Source organism: Periplaneta americana, chromosome 15 (genome assembly GCF_040183065.1).
Source record: "Periplaneta americana isolate PAMFEO1 chromosome 15, P.americana_PAMFEO1_priV1, whole genome shotgun sequence".
Taxonomy (NCBI): Eukaryota; Metazoa; Arthropoda; class Insecta; order Blattodea; family Blattidae; genus Periplaneta; species Periplaneta americana.
The window spans coordinates 68,120,033-68,134,787 of NC_091131.1; the positions used below are offsets into that span (position 1 = coordinate 68,120,033).

The following is a 14,755-nucleotide window of genomic DNA, read 5'->3' on the forward strand; positions in this document are numbered from 1 at the left end:
ATCCTCTCAACTCAAAACAAAACACGTGTATCTAGGGTCGACTCTTCGCACGCGATTCCTGCTGTAGTCGGAGAAGTCGACTTTATGTATGTGATATCGATCATTGATTTGGCGAGTGGCGACGATGGTGTTAATTCATGTGTATAATTAATATCTAATAGTAATAAAATTATGTTAAAAAATGGCAAGCAGTCGATTGGAGAAAGTTGGAACAATATTTTCTAGGTATTATTAGGATGCTGTTCTGTCGATGAAATAACAATACTTATGTGGGTAGTGTGATGTTTAAAGTTTAAGGAAACATTTTAGTATACGGTTTCCTCACTGTATTAAAGTTAGGTTAATGTATTGTAATTCAGTACGGAAATGCAATAATGTTGAATGTCATGTCCTTATTCTGCACTACATGTTATATATTTGATGATATTATAGTTACGTCTGTAAATTTACAAAAATTATAATAGGTAATAAAAACTAATCTTTTATCATATGTAATCATTTGAAAGTTGGTAGGTGGAAGACAGATGCTCTTAGTTACTTAGCTTCGAACTTAACTCTGTGAATGAGAAAGCAGTGATCTCATTACTGCAATTATTTCCTGAAGTGTATTGGTTTAGGTTGCCTGGGCAGCTTATTATGTTGTCAAATTACCAACAGCACTACTTCCTTCTCCTGGTTTAGTTGCCTCACGAGTGGTGCTTTATTGGTGTCACTTGTGAGATTCCAACCAGTCGTCGGACTGCTGACTATACATACATACTGGTACCTTCTTCAGTTCTCTTTGAGTGTATTTACTTGTCGATACAGGCATAACTGGCGACATTGCAATTGCTCTGGATGGTGGTAACTGTAAAACAAGTAAGACATTCTCTGGTCGGCTGAAATACAGTAACATGTAGCAAAAGGAAAATAATATGAATGGGATGAAATTTGTAGGTAACTTATTTTTCTCTAAGGCTGTCTTCTTTTTTTTTTCACTAATGACATGGTATTATTAAACTTGTTAAATTAACAACGTTTATAACTTCGCAGTGTTAAATCATGAAATTATTGTCGTATATTACCTTTGACTAGTATCGGGGGACTTTACGCCATTATCAAACTCCCCATCCAATTTTCATATGATCCGTTTTGGTGCAGGCCTAAATTGTTACCTCCGGCAATGGTAGAAAGATACTAACTTCTGTGGTTTAAAGAGTTGTACGATATAAATTTGAGTCACAGTTCTAATGAAGTTTATTATTTTGCAGGATAAAAGGCCTCCTCAGATCTGGTGCTTTAAGAGAGGAAGACAAACCTATATGGTATGATGTCTACAAAGCATTTCCCCCGAAATATGAGCCAAGATTTGATCGCCCAGCACCAGATATTCCTATAAGGAATATATTTTACCCTGAAGATATAATTAGAGCGTAAGTTTAATTATTATTTAACACAGTCACTTTTCAACCCAATTTAAGTATTAGGCCTATTACAGTGGTGATAATATTGGTATGACTTTGTTTTTATGAGGGCTGGACCCAGGACTGATCCATACACTTAGATTTACAGTGGCACATTGTGCGCCCCATATGCGATGATTGTATCGGGTTAAACGAGTGGGCTGAGTGGTGAGTCCTCGGCCTCACTTCATTTCACCCCTTTGGTCTGATTACCTGGTTGGGTTTTTTCCGAGGTTTTCCCCAACCAAAAGGCAAATGCTGGGTAATCTTTTGGCGAATCCTCGGACCTCACCTCATCTCACTACATCTCGCCAAAATATTGTAAAAAATCGCAGAAAATTGTAACAAATTGTAAAACTGTAAAAATGGTAAAACTTGTAATTGTAATATTGTAAAATTTTGACTTGTTCCACATCTTAAAACTTCATTGCTCTTGTAAGATCTATGGAATATAATAAATGAAATGAAAATTCATGAATCCAATGCTGACAGGAGGGCCATTCTGCCTCAACCTTGACAGGTTCCATTTCCCAGACGAGTACCAGATAAGGGCCAGAGTCCTGAGCTTTTCCCATATCAGAATTGAAAATCTGAGCTACCCCCAAGGCTTCACCCCTGCCTATTTTTAACTATTGAGGATGATAGATGAAATGAAGGGGAACTGAAGAGTATTGGTGAAATGAAAGAGAGATGTGAGAATACCTCAAGAAAAAGCTCTGCAATGTCTGCTTTGTCCACCACAAATTCCATCACGACCTAACTGGGGATCGAACCCAGGCTACCTGGGTGGAAGACCAGTGTGTTAGCTGATGATAATTTATTTTTAGTCGGTTATTTAACACTATATCATCTAGGTTATTAGTGTCGGATTGGTGATAGCAAGATGGTATTTGGGAAGATGAGGCTGAAGATTCGCCATGAAATTGCCTGATATTTGCTTTACAGTTTGGGAAAACCTCGGAAAAGACCTAATGAGATAATCAGCCTAAGTAGGAAATGAGCCCACATCTGAGCATAGCTTTGGATCAGCAGGCTATGTTAATATTACTCTGTTGCACGATGAGTACTGCAAATAAACCAGTGCTTCCTTAGGAAATTATTGTAAATCAGCTCAATAGGCTGTTGAGGACAAATATAATTTGTACTCGCTTGCTTTGAAATTGGACATCTAATTACTGAAAGTCCAAATCATAATTTTCCTCTCAAAGGTGAGAGCACATTGGAAATAGTGGAAATAGGAGAGCAGTTGAATTGGCAAAGCTGGCTGCTGTTTCAAATCTCCACATTTGTTACACATTAAGGCCCTTCTTGTTTGTGAAGAACCAAATATGAAAACATATTATTGAAAAATGGGATCAAAATTGGTGAGAAAGTGACAAGGGGAGTACTACAGGAAACCTATTTTTTCCACTATCTTCTAAGTATCTAAAACCAAATTTTATTTTGACAATTTATTTTTGGCAATTATATCTTCTACAGTCTGTGAGACATCTTTTGTTTCACTGCCCCTTGTCCTTGTGTGAAAGATACATGTTAATGTATACTTAAATAAGTCTAACTCTGACTATTTGTAAATAAGCACAGCTGTAAACATTTTCCATCTTTTGTAAATAATGTATTTGCTAAATTCTAATATTGGTCTACTAACCCAATAGTGTATATATCTTAAATTGTTAAACCCTACAACTCTAATACATCTATGGGTGAAATAGAGTTCTCTGTATTTCTGATATTCAGTAATAATGAGTACATTCAAAATAAAGCTGACATTGGTCTACGAATACTATATTTGCATAATACAGTTTGATTTGCTAAGAATGCTACACATCCTGATTCTTTGTCATTTTCCTTGGGCTTGATAAAACAAAACAATAAGGAAAATCCTTTACAAAAAAAAAAGTACTCTATGTTTTCAGTGCAAAATATATCATAACAATTATTTAGTATTTGCAATTCTAAAAATATGATCGTACAAAAAATAGTATACAGTACACATGTTTTAAGTTTGTAACAGAATCTCGGAAATAGAAAATAGTGGACTGACTTCATCTAGCCTTTATTGTTTCCGTTATAATACAAGTACCATCAGTTACATCACAATATACTTTCACAGTGTTGAATGTTATGCAAGGTTTATATGTTTTGAATCTTGCTGTAGCTGTTGAAATATCTAATATTTCGGAACTTTTTATCAACAAGACAGACTTTCTTTAATAGTGAAAAGTTTACTTCCTTATTATCATCGTCTTCTTCTTCTTCTTCTTCTTCTTCTTCTTCTTCTTCTTCTTCTTCTTCTGCGATCCCCACATAAAGCTCCTTGATAGTTTCCCATATTAGCCAACAGATTCACTAATAACGATCTTCATCTCCAAATTTAATTATTACGAAATTACAAACACTGCAAAATTGAAATGGTGTCAAAGGAGCTGAAATTGTTTCTTTTGAAGGAAATGGAAGCAAGAAAGGATATTCTATAGCACATATTTATCAAAATATGTCGTAATATTATGAAATAAATATATTTAAAACACATTAACACATGTATGTATTAGTCCTACCGTATTTCATTCATAGAGAATACTTGACAATTCACTAGTAAGTTACAAATACTAGTACGTTTGTGGAACACAGTCATGAAACTTCATTGGTAATTTGTAAGTATGGAGTGGTAAAGTACTTACTTATTTACTGGCTTTTTAAGGAACCCAGAGGTTCATTGCCGCCCTCACATAAGCCCGCTTTATACAGTAAGGAGCTCCAAAATGGAGACGTATTTTTTGAACTAAAAGTTGAAATATCCAAGTATTGTGCACAGTTCATGAACCATTGGAGTCATCTTCTTTTCATTTCTGTTAAGGTTATTTACAACTTTTTTTTTCTTTTACTCGTTTCAGGAGTTTTCACAAGCAACAGAAGTCTTTGCCTTCTGTTAATTTATCTGATCAACAATCACAAACACAGACACAGAGATTTATTTCAGTTTATAACAGACTGAAAGATGAAGGTAAAACGCCAGAAGAGAAGTTATATTCAGAAGCAGTTGATTTAATGAATGCTGAAAAGATTGCTGCAAGTGATAAAGAAGATGTTCATAAAGCAGAAACAACGAGTATAGCTTCATCTTTTCAAGAAGCTAAAAAAAGGGAAGCGAATGTTGATATAAAAGACATTTTTAAAGATTAGTGTTATAATAATACTGTAGCTTTTCAAAATAAAATAGCAAGAATGTACACTAAACAGAACATGTTGTATTCTCTTGTTCATTATATGATTACTCGAGGTCAGACAAGATCGCAACTTAGACTTTGTACACAGATTATTGCTGAACAGGACTCTGGTCCCCTTCAAAGCAGTTCTTTGTATTGCTTTCCTTGAATTTCATGTAGAATAAATGTATCTCGTAAATCTGCTATATGTTGTTATAGACGTCTTCATAGTCTTTGAAATGTGTTCCTTATCAATAAAAAAGAAAAATCTCACAGGGAGCAAGTTCTGACGAATAAGATGGTTTGAGGGATAGTAATTAGCTTGTTAGCCAGAATTACCCAACACATACTGCTGAGTGTTCAAGAGCAGTATTGTGTTGGAAAGTATATTTGCTTTCTAAAGATAGAGTAGCCTGTTTTTGCCAAAGTAATTGAAAAAAAAAAAACTGTCCTGTACGAATCTGCTCATGACAGCTGACAACTATAGCACACTGTATTTACTCGGCTATAGGACCCCATCACCTATAGTATCCCCCGTACATTTTGAAAATCAAAATAAAAGTGTTAGAAAAAAACAAAAGGTATCATACATTGTGTTCCATTTCAATGATTTTGTTGGGTGAAAATTTTTCTCTTAATGACTCAGAATTAGATTCAATTGATATTGCCCATTTTAAATATGCTCCTCCTGTGTTAACTGAAGTAGAAAGACGTTTTTCGAAATACAAGGCGTTGTTGGCTGAAAATAGGAAATCATTATTTGAAAATTTGCATGAGGTCGTCATTGTACATTGCAACTCAGGATTCATAAAAAAAAAGAAGCATGTGAAAAAATCATAGCATACGCCAACTATTTATAATTTTAATAAAACAAAAAGCATACATACGTATAAGTGGCTTTTAAGGAACCCGCAGGTTCATTGCCATCCTCACATATGCCCACCATTGGTCCCTATCCTGAGCAAGATTAATCCAGGCTCTACCATCATATCCCACCTCCCTCAAATCCAGTTTAATATTATCCTCCCATCTATGTCTCGGCCTCCCAACTAACATTCTATATACATTTTTGGTTTCGTCCATACGTGCTACATGCCCTGCCCATCTCAAATGTCTGGATTTAATGTTCCTAATTATGTCAGGTGAAGAATACAATGCGTGCAGTTCTGTTTTGTGTAACTTTCTCCATTCTCCTGTAACTTCATCCCTCTTAGCCCTAAATATTTTCATAAGAACCTTATTCTCAAATATCCTTAATCTCTGTTCCTTTCTCAAAGTGAGAGTCCAAGTTTCACAACCATACAGAACAACTGGTAATATAACTGATTTATAAATTCTAACTTTAAGATTTTTTGGCTTCTCAACCAAATAATAACAGGCATTTCCCATATTTATTCTGCGTTTAATCCCCCCCCCCCGGCCCCCCCGAGTGTCATTTATATTTGTTACTGTTGCTCCAAGATATCTGAATTTTTCCACCTCTTTGAAGGATAAATCTCCAATTTTTATGTTTCCATTTCGTACAATATTCTGGTCACGAGACATGAGCATTATACTTAGTCTTTTCGGAATTTACTTCCAAACCTATCGCTTTACTTGCTTCAAGTAAAATTTCTGTTTTTTCCCCTAATCATTCGTGGATTTTCTCCTAACATATTCATGTCATCCGCATAAACAAGAAGCTGATGTAACCCTTTCAATTCCAAACCCTCTCTGTTATCCACAACTTTCCTAATGACATATTCTAGAGCGAAGTTAAAAAGTAAAGGTGATAGTGCATCTTCTTGCTTTAGTCCGCAGTGAATTGGAAAAGCATCAGACAGAAGCTGGCCTATATGGATTATGCTGTAAGTTTCACTGAGACACGTTTTAATTAATCAAACTAGTTTCTTGGGAATACCAAATTCAATAAGAATGTTATATAAAACTTCTCTCTTAAGAGTCATATGCCTTTTTGAAATCTATGAATAATGATGTACTGTACCCTTATACTCTCATTTTTTCTCCAATATCTGTCGAATACAAAAAATTTGATCAATAAAGTCGAGCTATTATGCCTAAAACCGCACTAAAAGTATACTACAATATCAAATTCTATTCATTAGCTTGCTTCTTGGGTGCATTTTATTCTTAAATAGTTCATTGTCATAAATTGATTTACTAATTTATTTTACAACTGAAATTATTACTTAATAATAATATTGTTAGGTAATAATTTTTTATGTTATAGTGCATATTTCTGGAATTTTTAGGTCATAAGTGCATATTTTATACTGCACATTTTGGAGATTTTTAGGTCATAAAAAACCCAGTCCTAATAATCACCCATTCCATACACTACACGAACACTTACACTCACCCTAATACACGACAGAACTCTCAACAGGCACACATCATGGCCCGCCGAAGTGGTGTGCAACTTTTAAATAGGTCACAGTCCTGTCATAATAATAATAATGTTGTTTTATTTAAAGATGCTCGCAACTGCCGAGATTATATCAGCGTCGCCAATGTGCCAGAATTTTGTCCTGCATGAGTTCTTTTACATGCCAGTAAATCTACTGACATGAGCCTGTCGCATTTAAGCATACTTAATACCATCGACCTGGTCCGGGATCGAACCCGTAACCTCGGGCATAGAAGGCCAGCACTATACCAACTGAGCCAACCATTCCTGTCATCCATCCGCTATATGCGAAACCCGAATCATGTAAAGTGAAGTGGTTAGACAATGGATACATACATGTCTAATTTTTGTGATTAGTTCTCTATTACATTTCATAGTCTTGTGAACCCTCTTAACCGATACCACATCCACTCAACTACACTCGGTGTCATTCTTAACATTTAGTGCATATAAATCTGGACTAAAGAAATTATAAAATGGATGAGGATGAGAGGTTAGTTCTGGGAATGAAATAAGGTAATAAAACTAAACTTCGGTTATAAGTTTTTATTACTTCACAACATGAGTTACCGGTATGTTCATTCATTTTCCATTTAACCCATAAGCATAGTCAGTCACTCTGGGATTGCGTGGCTACACAGTAGTCAATGCCCTTTCTGCAAGTCTGAAGATTCTGTCCCATGCATACATTTAGACCCCAAACAATTCACAATTACATGAAAAAGAAATAATTATCTTTTATGTATCAACTGAAGGTATTAGTGCCATGATTGTTACACAACATGAGGCAAACAGAGGCATCGACTTTGCAGAGTTGAGACTCTTAGTCCATTGTGCTGAACTCAAGAAGCCTCCACATCTTCTCTTGAAACAATCACACTTTTTTCACAATTTGCACCACGTCCTCATCATGCAAGACGTGATCTTTTCCAACTTTCTGTGGCTGATGCTTCACTGAGGACCCCCATACCAGAGCACTAGAATAATAAATATTACATATTATGATAGCATACAGAGGTAAATATTCAGTTTCTCATCTAAAAGTTAGCAGCAATATATTTCTTTTAAACTCTTGATAAAACTTTTACAAATATCAATACGGAATACGTGAACAGATGAACAGAACAGAAACAAACAAGGCTATATTATATTATGATTTCAAAACATTGCGAAAGAAATTTACGTATTGTTTCAATAAATATTATGAATTGAACTACATGTTGTGGCTTCATTTACAATAATTAATTATTCCAACAACTTTTTAAGGATACCAGTTTTGTAATGCATTTAGACCTACATACATTTCTATGTGTGTGTAAGCTGGTCTCTAACACTGCACAAAGAAAAAGTTAGTTTATATGAAGCTAAATTCTTTGAAAAGGAAAAGGTTTTTAACATGTCATGCCAACCAGCTTAAACTTTATGGCTAATATTAGATTCGAACACGGAAATATATAGCACAAATAAATAAACAGATGATATAGGCCTAAATATATTTGAAGTGTATATGCAAAATTATTATTCGATGTAAAATCACTTATCTTTTAATATGAATTATTTACATAATAATTCAAGTATTGCAAGAAATACAGCTAAGACTACATTCTTTTTTTTTTTATTAAACTAGGAAATAATTAGAAATTCTATCCTACTGAAAACTTGTGCAGCCATTTTGTTTTAGAATAAATCAATACCTAATTTTACTTACTATTTAAACTCCTTTGCTATGCTCCGATGTAATTTATTACAAAAGTCTTCAACACTTAGTCTTTCCGAATGCAAAACGACAGGTGATTCATAGTCTGGAAGTTGTCCCTTGGGTTTAGTATAGCTGAAACAAGTGACAAATTAATTTACACTACTGGTCAATTGAAAACAACTATATACTTTTGTTTCAACTCCAGAGTTGTGTTCCAATGGATACCATCCCATTGTGGAATCCTGGGAAACGAGAATGTGGATGCTTTAGCAAAGAAGGGCAGCACTGCTACTTACAGACCTGTTACTAAATCTATGTATTACTCTGTGAAGAGATTTATTAAATCTACATACTTAGACTTCAACAAACAAAATATGATAACTCAATCCCAAAGGAAAAAATGGAACTCTCTGCATCAAAATCCACAGTTAATTCCCGATTTACCACGAAAATCGTCTGTAGCTGCATTTAGATTGGCAACAGGCCATGATTGTTTGTCCAAACACCTGCATAGAATTGGAATATATCAGTCCCCTAACTGCCCATTGTGCAACTCAAACCAAGAAATGGATTCGGAACACCTCAAAATCTGTGCTTCAGTGGCTAGTCATGATAATATCTTTGAAAAATATTGGAGTGCAAGAGGTCAAATGACTTTATTGTCAAATGCCTGGCATTAGAAAACAACAACAACTTTTGTTTCAATGTACAAACACATCGGAAAAACTAAAGTAGACCAACAAAATAAATATTTTTCTCTCTCTAGCATTATGGTATGATAGAATATTCAAAACGAAATTCCTGTTTTAACCACAAATCCATAGTTGTGATAGGTGATCAAAAAATTTTGACCGGTAGTGTAGTGAAAAATGTAAAATATTACTGCATGAAAAATGTATACTGATACATACATGCGCACCAACTTCAGATATTCCCACATTTTCTCAAGGAGGTCATCGAAATTCCATTTGTGATGGGCAGAAATGGGAACACAATGTGGAATCTTGTAAATAATATCCAACTCCTCGATGCTGATTTGATCTAGAAAACAATACCGCATTAATAATTTAGATTGCTAATAGTTTTAAATGTTCATACATGATAAAAATGTATTATATATATATATATATATATATATATATATATATATATATTCTATTATTTACACATCTATGCAGTAGTTATTAAACAATTAATTTACAGGCATATGTCAATTTGTGTATGGTGTTAATGAGTGAATGAATGTACCTCCTGATAAGCTATCATTATACATACCACATTTCAAAGTTTGAATCTAATTCACGTTTACTTCAACATTTACTACAACTGAGAGAGTATGCTCTATATCTCTTCTCAACAAAAAGTTTTTTTCTCCTTTCTAGATCGAATATTCGAACTTTCTAATAATTTCAAATAACATATCATAACTTTTCAAGTTCAAACTCTGATGTTTCATATTCTTACTTGTCAAATAATAATAATAATCCAAGGCATGACAGCCCATGAAGGACCATGGCCGACCAGCTGGCTGCTGGACCCATGTCCATATGCCGAAGCAGAGGTGGACGATCATCCAACCAGAATGGAGGTATCGTGTGGTTAGCACGGTGATCCCCCCCCCCCCCCCCCCAGCAATTATAGCTGGCTTTCATAACTGGATTTCACTACCTATCGTAGCTCCCCAAGTACATCACGATACTGGGTGAGCATTGGTCCCATACACAGGCCGAAATTTCATGAGAAAATTTCTTCCCCCATGAGGACTGGAACCAGCGTGCATTCCGTAACACGAGTCCTAGGCAGGATGCATTAGACCACGATGTCACGGCGCAGGACACTTGTCAGATAAACCAAGTCCTAAATAAAAACTATAACCTTATCTGTCCCAAACTTTAGACAGTGAAAATGAAAGATTGCTTTTAGACAATGACATTTCAAGAACAATTTTTTTGATATCAGGTAATGTAATATGTCATCTCTAATTTGATTTTCCGTAGCATCATATTACTAAGTTGTTACTACACATCAGGACCGACTGTATAGCATCCTGCATCTTCGTGACGATACAGCAACATGCTTTGGAGGCATCTGTCTACCAGCTTTCCCTTAAAATGTGAACTTGTTCATTCCACTTGTATATGCCTTGCTTTCTATCCAAATATGTAATCACTAAACACGTCCTAGTGTGTAAGGTTACAACTGTGGTGCATTATTTGGCTACAGAAGAACGTAAGTTTCTCTGTAATCCTCACACAGTACAGAAACTGAAAAATAACATCGAGCATGAATGCCTGCTGCCGAGTTTAGGTGAGAGCATATTTACGAGATATGCTGCTTGTTTGAGAAAGAGACATTTCCATTACCTGCTTTAAGTAAGAGTCTTGGCCCACCACTACAGCAAACAATTTCCTGGCAAATGTCTGTTTTCTTGCCAGGAATGTATATGCCGTGGAATTGATCCTAATATACTCGTATAATAATGACTCTGTACTTATGCTTTATATCATAAGAAAGTCAAATAGCATTTTTTCTTACCAATTTTATTGAGTAAGTAGATACAGGGGACGTATATGCGATTTCCTTCAATGACATCAATCAAATCATCACTTGTTGCATCATATCTCAAGGTAATGTCTGCATTATGGATACGATACTCTGATAAGATTGACTTCACTGTATCCAGATCAAGCTCCGATTGTGGAACCTACCATAAACAAATGATCTTAATAGAAACAATGTAAAATAAAGTAAAGTAATCCATATTATTTAGATAACAAAGGCTCATTACCAAGCTCTGTAAGTTTACACCACCCTTGTCTTTCTTTCGGAAAACAATGTTTGGTGGGGATTTGTTGAGACGCAAACCAAACCCTTCCAACTCATGTTCAATCAGTTTCTTGTGCTGTAAAGGTTTTAGCACATCCAAGACGATAAAAATTAAGCTACAAGTTCTTGCCACGGCAATTACTTGTCGGCCTCTGCCTTTACCATCCTTGGCTCCTTCAATGATTCCTGGCAGATCCAGCAACTGTAAATAGGCAAGAATAAAAATAACACATAAGTAAAAAAGACAATAAAGGCATTGGATATTATACTGTATTTGGTTTCGTAAGCTACAATGTTATTAACTGTTTCGAAATCTCAGCTTAATGCTGATGGCTTTCATCTTTCAAATTCATACATTTTTTTATGGCATTAAGAATCTACAAAGAGAAGCAAGAGCACAAAGAACTCTGCTCTAATCATCACTTGTCACTGACGAAGCAACTATTATTGGGTGGTATAGTTAGAGACTCTTAAGATGCGTTTCATGGGTAATAACTTAATAAGCAATGAAGATGTTAAAACCACTATTTTACAACCAAGCATAATATATTCAAAGATCCAAGAGCAAGTTTGAGTTACAATTATAAGTTTGAATCATGCCTAGTTATGAATATTTGTCTATTGTCAGTATGATGTTACGTCTTTTCTCAAGTGCAGGCCTAATATTATACTGGCTTCCTTGTCAAGAGGATCTCACTATGTCATCTAGTATGAAATAAATATAAGTCGAAATATGGGCATGTTATAAATCATGCTAAGAATATGAAAGCACTTTATTTAAAATACTGGCGCTAAAAATATTTAGCAGTATATCTTGATTCCACACAAGATAATTCTTTGTATAATGACATAATATTTCTAAAAAAAACAATCCATTTCTGCAACTCTGAATTATCTTCACACCCGTTTCATTAATTATTACCATTCTGAGCCATCAGGACTGACTTCATGAGAATTTCTGATAGAAAAGTAACTTGGATCACACGCATCTATATGACAGAATGTTAAGCCAGACTCCAGAAATACAACTTGTCCACAGTATCTGTTTAGCTTATTTACATATGTTATAGATGTTAACTAGATAGAGAAAGAAAATAAAAATTATATTTTATATATATATTATGAACAAAACTGAAAATCTCCTCGGCATCTGTGATAATTCATCCATGGTGAGTGGATATCTGGAACCCTAATAAGGCATCTTAATCTGTTAAATTCTGTAGCAGAAAGTGAAGTCTTACTTGAATTTTTGCACCTTTATACTTGATACAACCAGGTACTGTTGTCAGGGTTGTAAACTCATAGGCAGCAACTTCCGAATATACACCAGCTAGGGTACTGAGTAGTGTTGACTTTCCGACAGATGGAAAACCTACAAAGCAATTTAAAACTCTATTTAAAAGTAGACTCTATATGTTTCCTGGCCAGTAAACCTTGGTTGAATGGAATTTTTCCTTTAGTTATGAAAAGTACTAGCCTGGAAGCAAGAATAATTTATATGTGGAAATGCATTAATTGCAATGAAGGGAATAATAATGAGTTTTTTTCAGATACTTATCAAGTTCACGTTGCCGACTTATAGTTGTGATATCAAGAATGAGCTACTTAATAGTTACACAGTAATTAGGTTAGCTTGTACATGGTTAAAGAGAGGTGGGGCAAGTCCTCATAATTTATTCTGTAAACAGGTCGGCCAAATTGAGCTTCGTTAACTAGGTAATTACCTTTTCTTTGTCTCCTCATTCTGCTTCTCATTTTTATCCTTTTATTTACCTGGGTATAACCTTGTAGCCTACTGTACTTAGACTTATTAAACTTCCGAAACTTAGAAAAACATGGTAGGCCTATTTTATGAAGACGGGTTATCTGTTCTGGAAATGGTTAGGAAAGACAAAATAATATTTACCGGAATTACATTATCCAGTCACATATTTTCGACTATTATTTCCATGTTTGAGTGAGAAACAGTGGTATACACTACACTGCTTCTCAAAGTCTCGAAGACTAAAATTTTCATTTGTTTATTATTTTATACCCATATATTTGAAAAAGTAAGAAATACTTTCCATAATCTAAAAGAACGGTGTAGCGGCTGGTTCCCGTCACCTACTATAGTATGCGCATTTAACATACGTCACCCATCCACTCCCTATGTTATACTATGCAGTATTCGACACCTTGTAAGAGCTTAGTTGCATCATTCTTTCATATTTTTCCAAATACTTTTACTGTTTGATAAAAGTGAGTGTTACCTTTTTAAGAATATGATTACATATCTCAGAGAAAATATGTGAAATTATGAAATAAAAAAAAAAAAAAAACGCCGGTAAAAATTCAACTTCAATGTTACATTTGTAACATTTAAGAGAGAGTGACATAACCTATTTGACATTTGATTCTTTGATTTGCTTTGCTTAAAACTGCCGACAAGGCAAAACAATATTTGGTTACCTACAAAACCAATGCGTGCATCACCAGTTTTGGCAACATCAAATCCTTCACCTGTGCCCCCGCCTCCCCCTTTAGGAGTAATTAGCTCTCGTCGCAATTTGGCCAGTCGAGCTTTCAAAAGGCCAAGATGACCTGCTGTTGCTTTATTTTTCTGTGTTCGGGCCATCTGAGGATAAGAACAATAAACGTTATACCACATATATAAAAAAAAACAATGAAGAACAATTGAGGATTTTCAAAACATAACTTACCTCAGCTTCTATAGCTGCAATTTTATCCAATATTGTACTCATCTTGATGTAATAATACTGTACCAACTAGTCTGAAGTTATGTATATAGTTCAACTGTGAGTTAAGAGCGTATTAAACCGATAAATTTCATTACAGGTGTTTAATAACAGCAAATTAATGCATATTTCCAACGTGTACTTCCACCACTTCCACCATCACCACATGTATGGCTATCTTGATTCTTGAATCGATTCGATTTCGATACTTATCGATGATACAAAAATAAACACAGCACGCAAGTGAAGTTCCTGTTCCGGTACAGATGTCTGAAAGCGGTGGGTGTAAAAGTTAGAAGTACGTAGGCTATGTATTAAAGATAGTGTTTTCGCGAAAACACGTCTGCTTAAAAGTAGCAGCAAGCTTGAGTCACAAGCACAGATGTTAGTGAATGGGAAAATAAAACATCAGGAGAGTCCTAGGACCTGAAACACGT

General features: G+C 34.9%; 2 protein-coding genes across 2 annotated transcripts; one reads left to right on the forward strand and one right to left on the reverse strand.

The window, feature by feature from the left end:
- Positions 1 to 67: 67 nt before the first annotated feature.
- On the forward strand, positions 68 to 4,852 carry mRpS23 (mitochondrial ribosomal protein S23). Its single transcript, XM_069847616.1, has 3 exons — positions 68 to 225; positions 1,251 to 1,412; positions 4,337 to 4,852. The coding sequence occupies exons 1-3, from the start codon at positions 182 to 184 to the stop codon at positions 4,623 to 4,625; spliced, it is 495 nt and encodes a 164-aa protein (XP_069703717.1). The 5' UTR covers positions 68 to 181; the 3' UTR covers positions 4,626 to 4,852.
- A 2,734-nt stretch (positions 4,853 to 7,586) lies between these two features.
- Positions 7,587 to 14,497, reverse strand: 128up (GTP-binding protein 128up). Its single transcript, XM_069847614.1, has 8 exons — positions 14,283 to 14,497; positions 14,032 to 14,197; positions 12,822 to 12,952; positions 11,543 to 11,782; positions 11,290 to 11,458; positions 9,666 to 9,795; positions 8,764 to 8,886; positions 7,587 to 8,032 (listed from the first exon to the last, which is right to left on the reverse strand). Exons 1-8 carry the CDS (start codon positions 14,322 to 14,324, stop codon positions 7,930 to 7,932), a joined length of 1,104 nt encoding a protein of 367 aa, XP_069703715.1. The 5' UTR covers positions 14,325 to 14,497; the 3' UTR covers positions 7,587 to 7,929.
- Between the last annotated feature and the right edge of the window lie 258 nt (positions 14,498 to 14,755).